Source organism: Peromyscus maniculatus, chromosome 7 (assembly GCF_049852395.1).
Source record: "Peromyscus maniculatus bairdii isolate BWxNUB_F1_BW_parent chromosome 7, HU_Pman_BW_mat_3.1, whole genome shotgun sequence".
Classification (NCBI taxonomy): domain Eukaryota; kingdom Metazoa; phylum Chordata; class Mammalia; order Rodentia; family Cricetidae; genus Peromyscus; species Peromyscus maniculatus.
Genome location: NC_134858.1, coordinates 48,288,450 through 48,310,252, shown reverse-complemented (window position 1 = coordinate 48,310,252; position 21,803 = coordinate 48,288,450). Strand labels below are relative to the sequence as shown.

The window sequence follows — 21,803 nt, the reverse complement described above, 5'->3', positions numbered from 1 at the left end:
TCAAAGCCCCATGGCACACCTCTTCCGATAAGGCCACATCCCCTAATCTTTCCCAAATACTTCTGCCAACTGGAGACCACGTATTCAAATATATGAGTTTATGAGGGTTGATCTCATTCAAACCACCACAGGCCACAAACTCACCAGGTACTCGAGCTCAGTCACCCCTAAGTCCCTCAGCTGTGTGAAGGTAGAAGGGAGGCAGGCATGAGAGAGCCAGACTTCAAAGAGCTGCCTGCCCTCCATAGCTCAGCCCTTTGTACTTTCTGTCCAATGTAGCTGAGGGCTGCTGAGGAGGCCTGTGCAGCTCTGGAGGCCTGCTGCCTTCAGGAGACAGAGCGGCGAGCCAGAACCCTGAGCATGCTCAGCAGCCCAGAATGGTGCTTGCTTTCTCAAGGTGGGTAACAGGTTCTATTCATGGTACCTTCATCCACCACTGCCAGGGAACACAAGAAGCCCCTCCACCACCTGAAAGTGCTCATCTCTCACTGATTCCCACTAGGCCCTGGCTCATACCTGGCAGGTCCACTGGCTCCAATCAACTGTTATCTCTCATTCTCTCCTACTACGCTGGTGGTAGCTGTTGCTTTGTGGACTTTCTCTTTGCCCTTTGCAGCAGACAAGAAAGAGTGGGAGGAGGAGGCGCAAGTGCTGCTGGGCATGCAGAAGGTCCTGCACAGCTTAAGGCAGGCATCAGAAAAGCTCAGGGAAGCGTCCATCAGGCTGCAGGGCCAGGAGGAGGAGGTGTACCTACAGCAGAGTAAGGATCAGAGCCCACAGGTCCGGAATCGTCACAGGAAGGTGAGGCCTGAGGCTGGCAAGGGGACCCTGTGGGACAAGGACATTCTCTATCATCATGAGGTTCTCTGGGGCTGTATAATATTCGAGGGCTGGTGGGGCTCAAGGGTCACTGGATAGGCAAAGCAGAGCAAGCAGAAAGGGTGAGAAAGTTCACTTAAATTTAGCGTTATGCTTCCTGTGTTCTAGGTAGTGCAGCATCTCTCTGATGAGTTTCAGGAGGTGATGATGGACAGACAGAACTTCCTAGGTAGGGCTCTGGGAAGACTTCAGTACCACCGGGAGCTCAGCCGCCTCCAGCTCTTGCATATCCAGGTACTGACCCTCCAGACTTGGCCAAAAAGATTTGAGTTTCCATCTCTGATAGGAGCTTCACAGAGAAACTCCCAAAACAGATTTATGAAATGGGGCGGAGGGTGGGGGGGTCCAAGCATAGAATTCAGTTCTTGGGTTTCATCCTAGATTACTACCTCTGGAACTCCTGCGTGTTTGGAGAATTACCCTGGAGACAGATTCTACGGAACAGTCACTACTTGTCTTGGGAACCAGGCTGCTCTCTGCCCCCTGTTGATCCCTTTCCTGAAAGGCATCACTGCCTCGCTCATAGAAGATCAAAGCCATCATCCGGAGCGGGAAGATCGGAGGCCAGGAGCAGGTCAGGATGGCCACCTGCCCACCTTCCTCTCCTTTTGACAACCCTGATCATGCTTTGGTACTCCCAATACTGCAATTAGGGCTTCAGGGACCACAGCATCAGGCCACAGCTGGTTGTTTAGGAAGAACACAGGGAAACACAATATATTATCTATCGCTGCATAACAAACTACCCCAACATTCCAGAGTCTCTTAGCTTATAGTTTCCGTGGGTCAAGAATCTGGGTAAGGTTTGCCTGGTGCCTCTGGCTCAGGGTCTCATGCAAACTGCAATCTGGGTACTAGCTAGGGCTGCAACATCTCAAGGCTTGACCTATAGAACTTCACTTCCACACTCACCCTCGGGGTTACTGGCAAGTCTCCAGTTCTCACTGGCCATTAACCAAGAATATCAATACCTGACCACAAAGACCTGGTGGTGCAATGCACTAGAGCTAGTCAGCAGGAGAGTTAGTGAAAGCAGCAAGATGGGAGGCTTTGATATATTCTTGTGTGTCCATCTCAGAAGTGACAGCCCATCACTTGCCCTATTTCATTCTGTGGAAATAAATCACTAAATCCACCCCACCCTCAAGGGGAAGGGCGCATATAATTAGCTGGCACACATTGTGCAAGATCATTGAGGCCATCTTAAAGGTTGTCTGTCATCCATATTTGGTGGGGGTGGGGGTAGGGGAGAGGAAGGGAGGGAAGGAGAAGAGGGAGAGGAAGAAGAAAGGTAGTTAGCTGGCTAGCTGTACTGGGGATTCACCTAGGCTCTCTCAGATACTAGGCAAGTACCCTACCACTGAACTATATCTTCAGCCTGTAGTTTTTTTTTCCATCTTTTATTTTAAGACAAAGTTTTACTAAATTATGCAGACAAGTCTCAAACTCACTCTGTAGCCCAGGCAGCCCTTGAACTTGTGATCCTCTTATCTCTACCTTGCCAGTAGCAGTACAGGCCTGGCTCTTAGGTTCTTCTTTCACTCTGGCTTCATTACCATACTTTTACTCACTCACTCCTATTCAGATGCAGACAAAATTGACACTATCTGGACCCCACCATTATTCTCCATCATGAAGAAAATATATACCTCATTCCAAGACCCCAGGGAAATAGCTGAACTACAAAGACAAATACATCACAGACCAGGTAACCTCTTTTCAATTAAAAATTATTATGGTGCACTCAAGGTAAATGATGATGTAACCTCCAAGCCCCCCAAACTAAGAACCCAAGAAATAGTGGATCCTGTCTTACCTTTTCCCCTTGCCTCCACCCCTACTAAGGATCTCCAGGGATTTTTCCATATAAAACATATCAGGCAAGTATCAAAGCATCATTGAACTATAACCTAGTCCATTCTTAGAAGAAAGTTCCTAAAGGTATTCCACCTTCCAATCAAATGCTGAGCCTAAATCTTGGTAGTCAGCCAACAGGTTAAAAGGGAGTTCATGGGAAATGTGAGATACAAGGATACAGACAGGAGAACCAAAAGAAAGAATAATTTGCCCCATAAAAAGAGCACCCAGATCACTTTGTCAGTGTGGGGCATTTTACAATGGGATGTACTGTTCTGAACCTATAGTAACTCATTCACAACAACCCGGAAAGGTAGATGTTAATATTCACTTTATAGGGAGGAACTGAAGACCCTGTATACTCCAAGTATGTACTCAAAGATCCATTTGCTAAAGTGTGGCTCAGCTGAAATTTGGGGAGCCTGTCCCCAGAGTCTCACTCTCAACCTGCTTCCTACAAAAGCTATCCAGGACCATGAGGCAATGTCAAAAGAGAAGTGGGCAACGTGCTCTGGTGAGTGCCCAGGAAGTCAGTGCATCAGGAGTAAAATCCTTAGCATGAGGATAAAAATCACTTACTTTGAACTCCAGCTGTGACTCTTGGCTGGCAAAGCCTAAATTATATACATCCTGGGCCTTGCCAAAAAAAAAAAAAAAAAAATTCACTGATTCTGGAGGTTGATCGACCTGATTCGTTCCTTCCATAAGAACTGATAAGAAATACAGACAGAGATATGGACCCTCATTCAAGGATGACCCTCTCTCTAAGCATCGTAAAAGCATCTTTATATGTACTGTCTTGCTTGCTCCAGAAAACCTACCTCTAATTCTATTATTCATTTCTTACATAACTAAGAGAAACGATACTCAAAAAAGTGTGTGACTCTCAGGATCTTACACAGCCTGTGCCAGGGCACAGGTCTCCTGACTGCCACTTTAAGTGTTCTAATTATTATATATTCCTGACCAAACCATTTCTCATTGTCCTCTTAACAGTGAGACAATAGAAGCATCCCGCTTAGATAAATACCCATTTAGAGCAACTATCTAAAGTCCCATTAGAGACAACTTTATAGATAAGTAAAAATCTGAATACATCCAACATGTATTGAGTGTTTGCTATATGCCAGACGGTATTCTGAGTATAGCACATCTAACGATCCAGCTTTGGGTCTACTACTGAGGAAATACTGTCCTCTTTGCTGTGCCTCCTTCTAGGTCCTCTGTTCCTGTAGACTGGGGCTCATTTTTTCATGTAGATGATGAGGGAAGCCTAAAGCACAGGCTTCACTGGAGGATAGACAGATGACGGACAGATGGATGGATGGAGATAAACATTTTTTTAAGCTGATCATATTATCACTATTGTTAACATATTAACACACAAAAAAAAATCAGTGAAATTATCACTGATTTGTCTTGATTTCTGCAGGTCCAAAAAACTCTTTGCAGAATCCCCTGAAGACTCAGACGATGCAGGGAGAGCTGACATCTGTGCAAGCCACACACCTTTCCGCCTGGGAGTTCGTGGTTTACCAGTATGGTCTCTCCGTCCTGCACCTCCTCATCCCCCAGCTGCAGGTGTGTCTGTTTCTGGCATTCTGTGACCCAGTTCCCCAGGAGGCTGTGGAGGTCAGGGTGGCCAGGAAGAGACTCCGGGCAGTGAATTCTCTCTAGGAAGGAGCTCCTGCCACAGTGAACTGCCTCCCTGAGGACATCTGATTGGAGCTGTGACGACAATCTCAATTCGAACCTCTTGAATGATAGTGCAGAAATGAACCCAACACTGTCTAGATGCCAGAAAACGATGATCATTTTCATGAGGCAACTCAATCATTTCAAAACCCTATGATACCGATATGATTATTTTTCCCCCATTTTCAAATTGAGAAAGATAAAGAGTGGTTGAGTCAACTTATCCATGGTCATAACCAAGCAGGTAAGGCCAGGGTTAGAATCCAAGCTGCAGGTCTGACTGTCCATCTAGGAGAAGTAGAGGGCTGAAATGATTGTTGTTTATACCAGATGGCATAAATATAAAATATACAACTAAAAACTTCATCTTCCTAGAGTATATTCTGATTCTACTTTCCCTGAATGTACTTATAATTTAAATGGATGTCCCAGTGCACTTATTTCCCACTATGCTTGATGATAAGTCGCTGAGGACAACTTTTTAGCAAAGGGTGGGTTTTGGTTTTGTTTGCCATTCTTTTCAGGCTCCAGAAACCACCCTACAGATCGCTTCTCATCTGCCTGCCATGGAAGTCTCAGGAAATGCCTTCAAAGGTTCTTTCTTCTACCAGGTGATGTGAATTTATCCCTAGAGAGGGGCTCTTGAATTCTGGAATTTGGTCAAGACACACAGAAGCAAAAGGAACACATTTTATAAAACATTTTTCACCCTCAAGCCCTAATGAATTTTATTCTCCTTTGACGGGGGAAAAGCCATTTAACTAAAACATAATAAATGTCACCAAGTAAGAGCTTTTCTAATCAGCAAAGTAAAATGGTCTGGCTGGTGCCCTGAGAAGCATCATGGCTTCATGCCCGTTAATGGATCTATACCACTGTACATCTGGTGTTGCCAAGCTGGTATTTCCCGTAAGAGTCATGGGCCCAGCTTCAAGGTATCTTGCACAATCATATCCTCCTACAGAAATGGTCCTATTATCTTTCCTGCCTCAGTAGTTCTTCAAGTATGTAGACTGGAAGTACCTTGCCGGTAACTCCAAGCTGATGTATATGAACTTTAAGCACTGATGGCAGCCCATTCATAAACCATTCTGAGGAGAAACAGCAAGTTAGTGTGACCAAGAAACAGTCTAAACTTGGTTGGGTGTGGATTATTAGGGGCTTTAATAGGAACCCCCAAGAAAAATAAATGCTCATACAGGGGACCCTTGAGCATTATTTCATTTGATCTTCAAAGAAATGGTGAACTCAGCAAGAATTTAGTTCCATTTTACTAATGAAGGAGGAAAAACCCAAGAGGCTTCTCGCCAGAGAGGTATCAGGCCCTTAGTGAAGTGCCTTACATGTGTTGTGTTATTTTCAGTTTCAGCAACCCTACAGGACAGGTACTCTTGGCCTCCATTTTGTAACTGGATGGTGAAAGCCTAGAGATGCTATATAATAGTCTAAGTGTTAGCGAGAGAGTTGAGAGTGTATTTCCGGTGTATACATCACAAACCTCATCCTCATCCTCCTAGCCCCCAGCTAGTTCAAAGTACAGCTCTCGGACCAATTCCAACCACCTTAGCTTTTCCGTGCTAATCTACTGCCTCCTGGGAGAATAGATGAGGATATCATCTCAGATGGGCCTGACAAGTGGTTTGGGAACCCCATTACAATAAAGACAAAAGGACAAAGCCTAAGATCCTCGAAGGCTGTTATTCTCCAACTGTGGTCTTTGGACTGACTGCATCAACTACCTAGGGAGCTTGATGAAAATGCAAACGCCTGGCCCCACCCACAGCCCACAGAACCAGACATTCTGGAATGGGCTCTAACAGTAATACCACCTCTCTTGCAATTAATTCCCATTGGACTTGAAGCTAAAAAGCACCGCTTAGGGAGAACACTGATCAGGTGGCCCTGAGAAGAGACAGATGAGTCACCTGGTTCTGAATTTCTAAGTCTGTCTTCTGTGAACACAAGTGTTCTGAAAAAATAAAGAGATGGGACATTGGGTGCTTACCACCAAGCCAGACAACCTGAGTTTGATCCCCAGAAAAGAAATGAGTCCTTCAAGTTGTGACCTCCACATTCACATGCATGTGCGTGCACACACACACACACACACACACACACACACACACACACACACACGGGGTGGAAGGAGTGGGCAAAGTATTTTTTCCAAGTTGAACTAAAATAAATTTTCTTTATCTCTGGAGCTTCCTTTCAGTAAATCTTAATTAGGCCCAAGGAGACTTATTTTAAGTGAACCGAGAAATGTGAAAATGCTCACAAGGTTGACATGTCTGTGCTGGGGGCATCTTTTCCACACAGAGCTCTGAGAACACTCTGTTTGTTGGGAGAGAATGTTTGGCATCTGTGGGAAGTTTCACTCTGCTCTTGATCCACTGCCTGGCCCACCTCACTACTGGGGACTTCAACCAGGACTCTAACCCCAGATTTCTGGGGTCATTTTATGAGGTAGTTATGATATACACAGAACTTTTCTTTCTCTGTGACTCAGATATCATTTCCCGGGACATTAAATGTTGTAAGCTTTGTAATATTTGGGGTCTGTTGGAGCCCCCATTGGTAACCTGACTGACTGGGAAAAGGCTGTTCCTGGGCAGACTTCCTGTAACAGCATATGGCAGAATGCAAGCTCTACAGGAGATGCAGGCTAGCTCTGAGCTCTGAGAACAGCATCTCAGCTGGGGCAACACTGTCAATGCAGAAAGCTCACCAGAATAGTTGGGGAGAGGGCAGGTGAAGATGGTCTCAAGCTCTACTTTCCTTTCAACCATTATTTGAAAGCTTTAGTAGCAACTGCTCCCAAGTCATACCGATCTGTCCTTTCTCTTCCTTAACCAGGGGCTGAAAGCCTACTTCAAGGAGGCATTCTCTACTACATTGCAGATGTCAGCAGTTTCCTGGGACAATGAGTTTGACCAAAGCCTAAGTGATAGTCTGCTGAAAGAGCAGCCCGCCTCTGAAAAAGAAAGAGATCTCCTCTCTAAACTCATTGAGAGGAAGGGTGAGCCTTGCTTGGCAAGACAGTCATCAGAAGAGGTAACAAAATTTATCTCATATATCACACAGTCTTAGTTAAAAATTAACTCCTTCACAAAGGAAAGGCCTTGGTGTGTGGCCCATTCAGACAGTTCCAACACTTCCTTGAGTTGTCGCTGCCTATCATCAATAAATAAGCAGAAGTCTATTGTAACCTCATTGTGACTCAGAGACTAAATGTAAGTGGCCAATGATCCCACGCTTATCCAAACATAATGCGCTGTGTTCTATGCAAACTTGACCACGGTCTTAACAATATGCCATTCTTAAGGACCTTTATGAAAATATCATCTCATAATCCTTTTAAGAATTAAAAATAAAAAGATCCTGGACGTACAAGACAGCTAAATAGAAGCTCCTAGCATTCAACTCCCCCTCCACCAAGACCCAAAGAAACAGGTTTCTAAGTTGCCTCTTACAGTGAGCAGAAGAGGGAAGCAAGAGTCTGGGGACACAGGAGACCTGAGACAACAGCACAGGAAGAGAACCAGGGCACCTGCCTCTCCTGGCTCCACAGTGGTGGGGAGGGGGTGCCTGGGGGAGGTCTCACCAACTCTGGCAGTGCTGATGTTGGCAACTGTAGCTACTGGATGGCTTCCTGACTCTCACAGGCCAGCAGGCCACTTAGACAAGTAACCCGAAATATGCATAGTAGCCCTATTTGGACACATTTGGTTTCTGTTGCTATAATATACACCATGACCAAAGCAAATTAGAAAAGGAAGAGGTTTAGTTGGCTTACGGATTATAGTCCATTGTCAAGGGAGACTAAGGCGGGAACTTGGGCCGGAACCTGGAGACCGGGAATGAAACAGACACCATGGAGAGACAATGCTTACTGGTTTGCTCTCGGGCTCACACCCACCTACCTTTCCTATGCATTCCAAGTTCTACCTGTCCAGGGATGGCATGGCCCACAGTGGACTGGCTGCTCCTACATCAGTTAGTGGTCAAGAGCATGTCTCACAGACAGGCTCACAGGCCCAATCTCGTGGAATCAATTCCCTCTTCTTGGGTGTGTCAAGTTGATAACCAAAATTAACCATCGTGAGTCCTTGTCAGCTTGGTGTGTATAACTCTAACGCTGTGAGACTATAGGAGTTCCTTTCTTGTTTGCCCTCCAAATCCCATACCCATGAACATCAAATACAGTACAACTCTAAAAGGCCTCACACTCTAAAGTTTCTCAATACTTTGAAGTCTCAGGTCTCTTTAAAAACCCAAAGTCTCTAGATTGTGGGCTCCTGTAAAAATCCAAAATAAGTTATATACTTTCTTATTTCAAGAGGCAAGAACCAGGGAACAATTAACCATCAAATCAAGGCTGATTGTTTGGGTGCCCTGCACTGTAGGGGGCAGTGTTGTAACACAAGGAAGTGGAGGGTGTTATCAATCCAGAACCTTATCTGCACACTCAACCTCTAAAACCAAAGATATGGCCAGCTACAAGGACATGTGCCAGTGCAGGACTGAAGCCTGGCATCTCCCACCCCTTCACATTGCACTGAACTCAGGATCACAGGTTCAGACTGAGGACCCAGCCACCTTAGCAGGAGTGTGCTGAGGGGACTTAAAACAGCTCTCTGACTCTGCCTGTCACCCTACCCACGGGCACCCATTAGAGCTGTAAGAGTCGGATAGAGCAGGTGAGCACAGCTCTAGCCCCATCCTGGGTCAGCCGCAAACCCAGACAAAACAGGGCCTAGAAGAACTTTCCCTGGCACCACCCCCGGTCCCATTGCCCAGAATGCACTGATGCCAGGCATGCATCACTACCAGCAGAAAGGAACACCATAGTTCCGGCTGCCACTCTACCTATAGATTTCCCACGGTTGCCCCACCCCTACATCTTGTCTGACCACACCACACTGCTGTCAGGACAGAGTGTGCACACCACAGAAGAGGGCTGCCACTGTTGTCTCTCTCCAAGCGTGGTTTGGGCCAGCATCACTGACTGCTCCAAGGACAAGGTGCTTCAGATCCCGACCGCTACTCAGGCCTCCAGAGCTAGATAGAGGCCTTCCTAAGTAGTGCTAAAGAAACTCCAATCATCCAATAGGGGCCACTACTCCCACTGTAGTAGTAACTTAACAGTGAGCACCCCACATCAGTGAGCAACCCACACCCACTGCTATCTACTCCACCATCTCCTAAGTCGCTAGTATTCCCTCTTGCAGAGGTCTCTTTGACTCTGCCATGGTTTGCATTATGTAACGTCATTAAGCATAGCCAACGATGCTACAGGAAGACGGCACCGCAGATCTGTTGCTTTGGACCCCAGGCTAGGCAGACTATCATTGCTGCGGAAGCATGTGGCCGAGACTACTCACTCCCAGGCACATAAGAAGAAGAGTAGGAAAGGACCAGCAGGGCCCAGGTATACCTTTCAAAGGCATGCTTCCAGAGACTCACTTCTTCCGAGTAGCCCCAGCCTTCCACAATGCCATCAGCTCCCAGCAAGCTATTGAAAATTTGAATCTATCACTGGATTAATCTGTTGGTTTGGTCAAAGCCTTATGATGCTTATCTTTAGAACTGCCCCCACAGATACACCCAGAGTGGTGCTTTCCTGGTGATTCTGACACCTCTCAACCTAGTCAAGTTGGCTGCAGAATTCTGTCATAACCCAACTCCTGTAGATCAGAACCCGGTCAGTTCTCTGTCCCTGTTTCTTGGCAGCACCTGCCCATCTGCTCACTCTCTTCTTCTGCACATTTTCTTCACTCAACTCCCAGGACATTGTCTTCCTCTGGCTTTCCTCCCACACTTGTGGTTGTTCCTTTCTGGTCCCTTTTCTTCTCTCTGACTTCTCAGAATTCGAGGACCATGATTTAGACCTGTGGGTATATTCACTTCCTAACTCTCTAACTCAACTCATACATCAAATTGCTTATGAATTACGTCCACCTATGTGGCTAAAAAGTATCACTAAACAGGCCCCAAACCCAATTTTTATCTTTCCAAATGAGGTCCACCTAAAAGCATGCATCTTGGTTGATGGCAACTCCATTTTTCAGGGTTTTCAGGCCAAAACTTTCACAACCACCTTCCCCTTTGTATTTACAGTCCACAGTCCGCTCCTATTGTTCCACCTTCAAAACATATGCCGAATCTGACCACTGTTCGGTGAATGATACAGCCACCACTTAGTGCCAGCCGCCACCACCTCTTGTCTGGATTCCTTGATTGTCCAGATATCTTGATACCAATCAGCCTCCCCATGACTGCCCTTGCCTCTCTGCAGTCTGTTTTCACCACAGAAAAGTGACCTTTCAGAAAAAAAAAAAAAGTCAGATATTCTCAAAATCATTTTATGACTTCCCATTTCATTTGGAGTGAATGGGTGGAGCCAAGTCCCTTTGCCCACTTCATTTACTCAATTCCAAATGCAGTGTATGCTGCTTTCAAAGGGTCCCCTCTGCCCACTACAGCATGCTTCTTGAACAGGAGTGATTTTGGCCCCCAGAGGACATTGGGCAATGTCAGAGTCATTTTTGATGTCATGACTCAGGGGAAAGAAGTACTACTGACTAGTAATGGGTAGAGAACAAGGATGCTGCTAAACAGTATAAAATGCATAGAAAGCCCACATAGCAAAGAACCATCTATCCCAAAATATCAAGTAGAACAGAGCTTCAGAAGCCCTAGTCCGAGGCTTTAAAATACCAGACTCCCTCAAAAGTCAGCAACCAACCCTGACTGTACTATCTTATTTTGAAATCCTTTTTATTCTCATTCACAAATTCTTCCTTACTCTGCTCTAGGTTGTCTTTTCCTCTTTCATTTTCCAAAATACAAATTTTACTTGCTTTTGTACTATTTTTGCTCCTTTGCTACAGTATTAGCAACATGAGAACAAGGATGGTAGTTGGTTTTGTTTTCTGATATAGCCTATCTACTGGACTTTGGATGTACTTACTGTCCAATATATTTCTATTGAATCTGAAGCTACATACTGACATTATCACAATCTACCAGAGTTAAGTATATGAGGAATAATAGGAACATTTATTATATGCCTGTCATGTGTCAAATGCTATGCTGAGAATTTTATGTGCACTGTCTTATTAAGTTTACATCTGGATTAGCAGATCCAACAGTATTTAAAATAAGAGCAAGAATATTAACTCTGTTCTTCATGCTCTCTACAGTACATTAAGAAAAACAAAGATCTTCTCCTTTTCACTAATATGGAGCATTTCCTAAAAAGCATCCTTTCTGCAGAGCAACAAATCTTAATAACACCAAGAGCTGGACTCAGTGGCGAAGAGAAGGTGAGATGTCATATCTAAGGGATGATCAACAGCTTTGGAATTATACTTTATTATATATTCTTTGAAATGTATCGGTGTGTGTTTAGGGCCATGTTTATGACTGGACATAATAGCAGAATGAAGGACTGAGAATTAAAAGTGGTATGGTTTTAAGTACATTATTACTTAAAGAACTTTTTCAGTACCAACAAATCTTAGATCTTCACATTAGAAAGAGCCCAAAAGATCAGAGAGTTTATCCTTCTGCCCTTATGCAGGTTAAGTGTTAATTATAGAAGAAAGAAACTGAGGACAGCTTGCTTCTCTTCACCCAATAGAAGAGGGAAAAATAGCTGGAACTTGGGTCCACTGCCTTCTTGCTCAGCTGCTACTGATTTGTAAAATGCTTTTTGTTTGTTTGTTTTGTTTTGTTTTTTTGAGACAGGATTTCTCTGTGTAGTGTTGGTGCCTGTCCTGGATGTCTCTGTGTAGACCAGGCTGGCCTTGAACTGACAAAGAACCACCTGGCTTTGCCTCCTGAGTGCTGGGAATAAAGGTGTGTGCCACCACTGCCTGGTATAAAACGCTATTTTTAATCACGGATATTTAAAATGTTATGAGTTTTGTTTGTGGTACTACGGGCCAATCAAGGGCCTTGCACATGCTGGGCTGGTGCTTTACCACTGAGCTGTACTCCCAATCCAAAATGTTGGGTCTTTAAAAGTCAACAAATTTCCATTTCTAAACCACCAAAATTAGTATTTTACAACGTCTATAAAAATACTAACAAAGAGAGAACACCAATGTCTTCATCTCCCTCATGTAGAGTAGTGACCTATATAGAAAAACCAGGATCAGGAACTAGCTACTGCAGAAATAACTGGCTTCAGTTCTGGCCTTAATTCACTTCATTTAAAATTATTTCTAATGCCTGGGAGATGAAGGCTACCTTTATAATTTTGTTAAAATGTTACACAACTTTAAAAGCAAACAGATCATATTGATGTATGACTCACATAAGCATATAGTTTGGGGTATACATAGAGCATAATAGCTGCTTGGACCCCCCCCCCAAAAAAAAAATTAGGAAATCACTAGTGTTTTTATTGTGACTAAGAATTATGCCTCGTGGATTATCTACAAGAATTGCCTGATATTGGCATCCTGAGTGATCTTCCAGAGCATTCTGCATCCTCTAACCACCTGGCCCAAGGGAGGAAGCAGCATTCTACCTTCACATGTTGTTTGTATATGTTCACAAAACTGACGGAACAATCACAAAGGACAAGTTGTGTTATGTATGGCTTCTGTTACCCAGCTTTAGGATTCATCCATGTTCTGGCAAATAGTCATAACTGGGTTCTCCTTGCTGTATTCCATTGTGTGGACTTACCCATTCCACTAGTGATGTGTATTGTGTATTTTCCAGTTTTAGGAATTAGCATAAATTGGTCTCCATTACATTCTAGTGATCATGTGTGATTAAATAAGGTGAGAGACCTAGAAGGAGAAACTCTGGTCCTCAGAATGGCTTTTTAAAAAATAATTTTATTCTTTGAAAGTTTTATACATTTATACAACATACATTAATATATCTGTCCACCACTACCTTCCTCCAACACCTCCACCCCATCTCCCTCTCAACTTCATGTCCTCCTTTTATGCTTAGTTTTTGTTATTAAAAACCCTGAATCCAATAGTGCTGCCCATATGTGTATAACTATCAACTGGAACATGAGAAACTTACCAGTGGCTACACCCCGCAAAGGAGAGTGACCTTCCTTCAGCATCTATCAGCTGCTATTATCTCCTGCAGTAGGGGTGGGGCCCCACGGAATAGATTTTCTCAGCTTTAGTAAATATTAACATGAATTCCAAAGTGATGAACTATGTCCTGCCACCATAGAGCAGGAGAACGCTGCATCTCATCAACACTTAGTATTTTACATCTCTTGTATTTACCCCTATACAACCCATTGTAGGATATATAGAAAGTTTGAATTTTCATTTTGTAATAACCACTGAGACTCGACCTCCTTGAAATGTGGATATTCAAATATTTGAGAATCTTCTTCAGTAAAGAAGCCCTTAACTCTCTTGCCCATTTCCCATGGAGTTACCTATTTTCTTATTGATTTCTAGAAATTACTTTTCCTAGCTTTATGAACCTTTTAAAGATAAAAGTAACTCTCTTTTTGTCTGCTTTATTTTTAGATCTAGAAAGGAAAGTGGTGATCACATTTTAGCCAGCGTAGAAAAAAAATCAATACAACATCTGATAAAATGTAAAAGATTTATTTGAAAATTATCTGTACTGTTCATGCATAAAACATACAAATGTAGATTACAGTCTCTGCCATTGAAGAAAGAAGCCTGCTGTTGTTTTCATTGTGACTGAATTATCTGTTAAATACACTGACTGACCTCTTCCTGGAATAGTGAAATCTGTATCATTGAATAATGACGTGAAGTAGATGGATACGGAACGACATGTTTGAGGACTTGGATCAAAGTACTTAAGAAGACTATGTGACAGACAAAATTCTCCAAGGGGATTGACTAAAACCTTCAAATTGGTAAGAGATCTTCTGAAACTGACATGCCCAGGGTGAATTAAAGATCAGGAGAGATACCAGTAGTATATGAACTGATGGCAAGACAACTTTGAAATACAAACTCCAAACTTAAAACCTGCTGGAATTACAAATGCACCAGTTTCAATTCAAACCTTTTGTCACACAGATAATTCTCTTTATTGCACTTTAAGATGAGTAGCAGAAATGATATTTTTTTTTCATGAGCTCCAGGCCTGCCTGGGCTACGTGGTCAAACCCTGTTTCAAAATCCAAACAAAACCACTTGAGACACCATGAAAAGATTGATAGTTAAGGCTTAGCAGAGGTTTTTAAATCAGACTCTAAAGAACACCTGCTCAGAAGCATTTCTTTGGTTTCTTCTGCCTTAGGCCAAGCATTGAATCTGACTTCCTTGCTGCTAGCAGTTGGCCTCTTAGCTTAGTTCTGTTAAATAGTTAGGTTAGTTATCCAGTTGTTGTGCAAAGTAAGGACTAAACATGGTTTGAATGGCAGTGGCCCCATATGCTCACAGATTTAAACGGTTGGCCCCAAGTTGGTGGAACTGTTTGTTTAGAAAAGACAAGGTGTGCTGGCTAGTTTTATGTTAACTTAACCCAAGCTAGAGTTATCTAAAAAGAGGGACATCAATTGAGAAAAATGCCCCCATAAGTGCTGCTGCAGGGCATTTTCCTAATTAGTGATTGATGGGAAGGGCACAGCCCACTGTGGGTGGTGCCAACCTTGGCCTGGTGGTCCTGGGTTCTATGAGAAAGCAGGCTGAGCTAGCCATGTGAAGCAAGCCAGTTAGCAGCACCCCTCCATGGCCTCTGCATCAGCTCCTGCCTCCCGGTTCCTGCCCTGTTGGAGTTTCTGTCCCGATTTCCTTCAATGATGAACAGTGACATGCAAGTGTAAGCCAGATAAACCCTTTCCTCCCCAAGTTGCTCTCATCATGGTGATTCACCACAGCAATAGCAACCCTGACCAAAACAGAAGGTGTGACCTTGTTGAAGGAGGGGTATCACTGGGGAGAGGCCTTAAGGTTCCAAAAGTCTATACTATTCCCAGCTAACATTTTCTGCCTCGTACTTGTGGATCCACATGTGAGCTCTCAACTATGGCTCCAGCATCATGCCTGCCTGTCTGCTGTCTTGTTTCCCACCATGGCGGCCGTGGACTCACCCCCTGGAACTGGAAGCCTCCAATCAACTTTTTAATGTTAAGTTGTCTTAGTCATGGTGTTTTGTCACAATTGAAAAGCTACGAAGACAATCTGTGAGCTTTAAAATGGCCACATTAGTTGCCATTCTGGTTAAAATCACTTAATGCTTTCAAAACACTGACACCAATAAAATGATGTATAAGTGTGAGGTATGAACTGTTCTCCCATCTTTTCCAGGAATGAGACGTCTTTGTTTTTTTCAGTACTGGAGATTGATCCTGTGCCTTACACATCATGTTCAGGAAGGGCTGTACCACAGAGCTGTACCCCAGCTGCTTTTAACTTGCCATTTTGAAACACAATCTCATTCAGTTGCTTTAAACTTATTAGCCTCCTGCCTCAGTCTCCCATATAACTGGGATTACAGGCCTGAACCACCAAGCTATGTTTGAACTGGGCACTCTCAAATACACATTTAATAACTTCACAAGATAAAAAAAAGTCTCCAGCACTTTCAGTTTGATTTGATTTATAATGGATGTGTGTGGTGATATTTTATTTGTACTGAAATGTTATTTTAATTTTATGTTAATAAATAAAGTTGCCCTGGGGTCAGAGCTATTAGAGCCATAGTAAGAGCGTGGTGGTTAGAAGAGATAGGTAGATTTCTGTGTGTTCAGGGATACAGCCAGTATTGGAGACATATGCCTTTAAGACCTGGAGGGCGGTACTTACAGGCAGTGATGAGGCAGTCATGTGGTTGGGTTTACAACCAATGAGAAGGCAGAACAGAAAGATTATTTAAACAGGGACACAGGAAGTACCTCCCTCTCTCGGGGAAGCTAGGAGCACTGCAGGAGGTAAGATTTTATCTCTGAGCTCTGACCTCTCGGCTTTTCTCTTTTACCTTGGCTCTGTGTTTCTTATTTTAATAATACGATTGGTTACATCTACATCTGGCACCCAACGTGACAAGAATCCATTAAAAACTGCTTGGGGCCGGCTCCCTAGCCCGAGCAGCCGGCTCCCTAGCCGGAGCAGCCAGCTCCCTAGCCCCGGCCCAGGTCTGCTTGGGCTCAGGCTGGACTGTGAGCTGCTTGCTTAAAGCCAGTGCTACAAACAGCTCAGGCCTGCCCTGCTAAACAGGGCCCCTGGCTGTAAAGCCAAGCCTTGACTCGGCTCAGAGGGAACAAGTGGCTGGCTTTAAGCTTTAGCCGGCTACCCCATTCGCTTTCACTTTCACTTTCGCTTTTGCTTTCTCTCTTGCTTTCTCTCTGTTTCTCTCTCTCTCTCTCTCTCTCTCTCTCTCTCTCTGGATTTACACCTAGGACTCTAGGTGGCTGTTTTGAAATTCGCTCGGATTTCTACTGTTCTACGCAGATTTGGTAAGTCATAAAGGAAACTATTTAAAAGACAAATTTTTTCCACATTTAAAAAAATGGGTTTCCTGTGTACATTGGAAGAAAATTGGGTTTTTGAAATTTTAGGCAGTCTGACGATGGAACAACTATATGAAAAGATTAGTATTATGGGAATTATGCAGTTTATCACCATGCTTATTCTCATTTTACTATTTAAAAAGATAGTCGATTTAAGTGCCAGGATAACAGCTTTAGAAAAACCTGTTAATTTTAACAGTGAAGTTGGTTCAAGTTTGGATCATAAGGTTACAGAAAGAAAGCCTGTTTTCACACAGTCATCCTTAATTTATCCTGTAACCGTACAGCAGATGCCTGATCAAATGGCTACACAAAATATCTGGGCTCCAATTGAACTGATGGATTTTAAAAGGTTTAAGGAGGCAATAGTATCTTATGGCATGCATTCCCCATATGTAAAGCAAATGTTAAACTCTTGGTCAACATATAATAGGATTATACCACAGGACTGGCGGGACCTTGCACAAGCTGTTCTGGAACCCAGCCAGAGAATTCAATTTCTGACTTGGTTTAAGGAGGAAGCTAGAAACGTAGAAACACAATGGAGGGATAAAGGAATACAAGTTTGTCAGGATCAGCTTATTGGAGAAGGCCAATATGCTTCAATACAAACACAATGTTTATATGATGTTCAAACCGTAATTTTATGTCGAATGGCAGCCTTGAATGCATGGGACAGAGTTGATGAACCAGGAAAAAAACATGAGTCATTCACAAAGGTTATGCAAGGCCCTAAAGAATCTTTCACAGATTTTTTAGAAAGACTGGCTTCAGCAGTAAACAGAATGGTCTCAGGATCAGAAGCTAGTAAGGCAATAATTGAAGCTTTGGCATTTGAGAATGCGAATGCAGCATGCAAAAGAATAATCAGGCCGTTAAGGGCAAGATCTGCACCTTTGGAAGATTGGATTAGAGAAACAATTAATGTTGAGGTTGATGAGCATGATACGTGGGTAGGAGAAGTAATTTCAAAAGGTTTGAGGAGTGTTAGATGTTTTGGGTGTGGAAAGCAAGGACATTTTAAAAGGGACTGTAAACAGGTCATTCCTAGAAGCGATGTTTCTTCAAGGAACAATGGCAACAGAAGGCCCCTTCCTTCTGGAGTATGCAGAAGGTGTGGTAAGGGAAAACACTGGACCAACGAATGTAGATCAACAAAGGACAGACAGGGTAATCCTTTGCCTCAGTTTTCGGGAAACTCCCAGAGGGGCCTCATGCAGGCCCCAATAGCAAAACCAGTTCAAACCTTTCCTGCAGCTGTAGAGGAAATCCCTGCTCTGAGCGATTAAGTAACCAAATGACTATTGGAATAAATCATGCTGGTCAGGATGATGAAAAAGAGAGAATAGAAAATTCAGGAGAAAACATAAAGAAAATTTTTTGGCAAACTTCTATTAATGAACAGAGACCAAAATTAACGATAAAAATAAATGGTGTTTTGTTGTCTGGTCTGGTAGACACAGGTGCGGACATTACCATAATTGCACCAGAATTTTGGCATCCAGCTTGGCCTCTTCAAGAGGTAAACGTTCAACTGTTAGGAATTGGGACATTATCTGGAGTGAAACAGAGTGCAAGATGGCTGGAATGTATAGGTCCAGAAGGACAGAGAGGAAAATTAAAACCATATGTCGCTAACATAGCTATGAACCTGTGGGGTCGAGACTTGTTGCAACAATGGAATACTCAGATTAAAATCCCTCCAATCTCAGAAACAAATCATAAACTAGCACATGTTTCTGAGAGAAATATTAGAAGGCATTATTTTGAGTGGTCACCAGCCATCCATATTATACAAGAACAGGGCACAACAACTGATAATCTTCCAAAAATACCAACAGCTCTACCTTTAAAATGGTTAACAGACAAGCCTGTATGGGTTCAGCAATGGCCTTTAACAACAGAGAAACTCCAGGCTTTAGAAGAGCTGGTAGAAGAACAGTTAAATGCTCAGCATATTGAACAGTCAACCAGCCCTTGGAATTCTCCTGTATTTGTTATTAAAAAGAAATCTGGTAAATGGAGAATGGTAACAGACCTTAGAGCAATTAACAAAGTAATTCAGCCGATGGGCTCTCTACAATCTGGAATTCCTTTGCCTACTCTGTTACCAAAAGGATGGCCTCTCATAGTTATTGATTTAAAAGACTGTTTCTTTTCAATACCCTTACAAGAAAAAGACAGAGAAAGATTTGCTTTCACAGTGCCTACTTATAATAATTCTCAACCGGTTAAAAGATTTCAATGGAGGGTCCTCCCACAGGGAATGTTAAATAGCCCAACTCTGTGCCAATATTTTGTACAACAGCCATTGGAAGTGATACGTAAAAAATTTCCTAAATCTATAATTTATCATTATATGGATGATATTTTACTAGCTGACTCAAATGCAGATACTTTAGAAGGAATGTTTGAAGAAGTAAAGAAAATTTTGCCTTGCTGGGGATTACAAATTGCTCCTGAAAAAATACAAAGAGGAGATTCTATTAATTATTTAGGATATAAAATAGAGCTACAAAAAATTAGACCCCAAAAGGTGCAAATTAGGAGAGATAGACTACAGACTCTTAATGACTTTCAAAGATTATTTGGAGATATTTCTCATCTACGAACTATTGTTGGGGTAAAAAATGATGAACTGACTAATTTGTTCAAAACCTTAGAAGGTGACAAGGACTTAAATAGTCCAAGAGAATTATCACCTGAAGCTGAGAAAGAATTGGCCTTGGTAGAAAAGAAAGTACATGAAGGGCACGTGGATCGTATTGATCCAAAGCTGGATTGCATTTTGGTTATTTTACCTTCTAGGCATTCCCCTACTGGAATATTAATGCAGAGGGAAGATATTATATTGGAATGGATATTTTTACCAAATAAACCAAATAAAAAATTAAAAACTTATGGGGAGAAAATCTCTGACTTGATTTGGAAAGGAAAATTGAGACTTCGTCAATTAGCAGGTATAGACCCAGCAGAAATTGTCGTACCTTTAACTAAGGAGGACATTGAAAAATTATGGACAGAAAGTGAACCTTGGCAAAGAGCTTGCAGTAATTTTTTGGGAGAAATTAACAGCAAATATCCCAAAAGCAACAGAATTGATTTTATAAAGAGAGCTGATTGGATCTTGCCTCGAATTGTACGGCAAAAACCCATATCTGGAGTTCGTACATTTTATACAGATGCCAACAAACAAGGAAAGGCAGGTTACAAATCAGAAAATTTAAGTAAAGTGGTACAAAGTCCTTATAATTCAGTGCAAAAATCAGAATTGTATGCTATTCTGTTGGTATTAATGGATTTTTCAGAACCTCTCAACATAGTAACTGACTCTCAGTATGCTGAAAGAGTGGTATTACATATTGAGACTGCAGAATTTATCCCTGATGCTTCAGAATTAACTTCACTATTTATTCAATTACAAGATACAATCAGGAAAAGGAGTCATCCTTTATATATAAAACTCACATCCGATCTCATACTGGTCTGCCAGGCCCTCTAGCACAAGGCAATGATGAGATTGATAAATTATTGATAGGAAATGTGCTGGAGGCCTCAGAATTTCATAAAAAACATCATGTCAATAGTAAAGGTTTAAAAAAGGATTTTCCCATAACCTGGCAACAAGCCAAAGAAATAGTAAAGAAATGTCCTACTTGTTCCTTCTATAATCAAACACCATTACCAGCAGGATGTAACCCAAAGGGTACTCAGAGGAATGAAATCTGGCAGATGGACGTGTTTCACTTTGCAGAATTTGGAAAACTGAAATATGTACACCACACTATCGATACTTATTCAGGATTTCAATGGGCAACTGCTTTGAGTTCTGAAAAAGCTGATTCTGTAATCACTCATTTGCTAGAAGTTATGGCCATTATGGGTATACCTGCACAAATCAAAACTGACAATGCTCCATCATATGTCTCTGTTAAAATGAAACAGTTTTTTGCTTATTACAATATAAAGCATATTACAGGTATACCACATAATCCTACAGGTCAAGCAGTTATAGAAAGGTCAAACAGAACTCTAAAGGATATGCTAAATAAACAGAAAGGAGTAACAAAAACCCCCAGAAATAGACTGCATAATGCTCTATTAACTTTGAATTTTCTGAATGCCAATGAGAAAGGAACAACAGCTGCAGAGAGACATTGGGTAATAGAAAAAACTACAGAATTAAATCAGCCTATATACTTTAAGGATGTGCTGACCTCAGAATGGAAACCAGGGTATGTATTACGTTGGGGACGAGGTTTTGCTTTTGTTTCTACAGGAGAAGATAAGCTGTGGATACCATCAAAATTGATAAAGGTTCGATTTGAACAAGAAAAACCTCTTAATTAGAGGAGGTGATAGTTCATCAACCAGCATGAACATCCAATTTAAACTAACTTGTACCTGTAACACATGTCTTTTCATTTAATCAGATAATAACTTGCCAAAAAGGAACATCCCCAAAATTTTCTTGGGGGAAGGTTTTTGTTTTTGTCTTTTAGGAGAATGAAGGTTAAGGAATCTGAAGAACACAAGACAAATGAGACAACTGAAGAAAAGGGACAAATCGGGGGCTGGAGAGATAGCTTAGTGGTTAAGAGCACTGGTTGCTCTTCTAGAGGTCCTGAGTTCAATTCCCAGCATCTACATGGTGGCTCACAACCATCTGTAATGAGATCTGGTGCCCTCTTCTGGCCTGCAGGCAGAACACTGTATACATAATAAATAAATCAAAAGAAATGCTTTAAAAAAAAAAAAAAAAAAAAAAAAAAAAAAAAAAAAAAGGGACAAATCATCTATCCCAGGAAACAAAGTGAAACGGCGTATGGGTATATATAATCTAAAAAAAAAAAAAAAAAATTTATGTCTTCTTAAATGTTTGTTTCTG

General features: G+C 42.3%; 2 protein-coding genes across 2 annotated transcripts in view; one reads left to right on the top strand and one right to left on the bottom strand.

Moving 5' to 3' along the window:
• LOC121831164 (uncharacterized) overlaps positions 1 to 15,696 on the top strand; it is a 31,754-nt gene extending 16,058 nt beyond the window's left edge. Inside the window, exons 20-30 of the mRNA XM_042282138.2 lie at positions 280 to 397; positions 617 to 801; positions 988 to 1,113; positions 1,261 to 1,453; positions 2,465 to 2,587; positions 4,169 to 4,317; positions 4,956 to 5,042; positions 6,751 to 6,897; positions 7,288 to 7,485; positions 11,637 to 11,759; positions 13,953 to 15,696. Coding sequence (XP_042138072.2) covers positions 280 to 397; positions 617 to 801; positions 988 to 1,113; positions 1,261 to 1,453; positions 2,465 to 2,587; positions 4,169 to 4,317; positions 4,956 to 5,042; positions 6,751 to 6,897; positions 7,288 to 7,485; positions 11,637 to 11,759; positions 13,953 to 13,958 — 1,455 coding nt within the window. The 3' untranslated portion in view covers positions 13,959 to 15,696. The remainder of the gene's footprint in view (positions 1 to 279; positions 398 to 616; positions 802 to 987; positions 1,114 to 1,260; positions 1,454 to 2,464; positions 2,588 to 4,168; positions 4,318 to 4,955; positions 5,043 to 6,750; positions 6,898 to 7,287; positions 7,486 to 11,636; positions 11,760 to 13,952) is intronic.
• Btg4 (BTG anti-proliferation factor 4) overlaps positions 10,510 to 21,803 on the bottom strand; it is a 125,213-nt gene continuing 113,919 nt past the window's right edge. Inside the window, exon 6 of the transcript XR_013052478.1 lies at positions 10,510 to 10,754. The gene's annotated coding sequence lies outside the window, so the exon portion shown is untranslated. The remainder of the gene's footprint in view (positions 10,755 to 21,803) is intronic.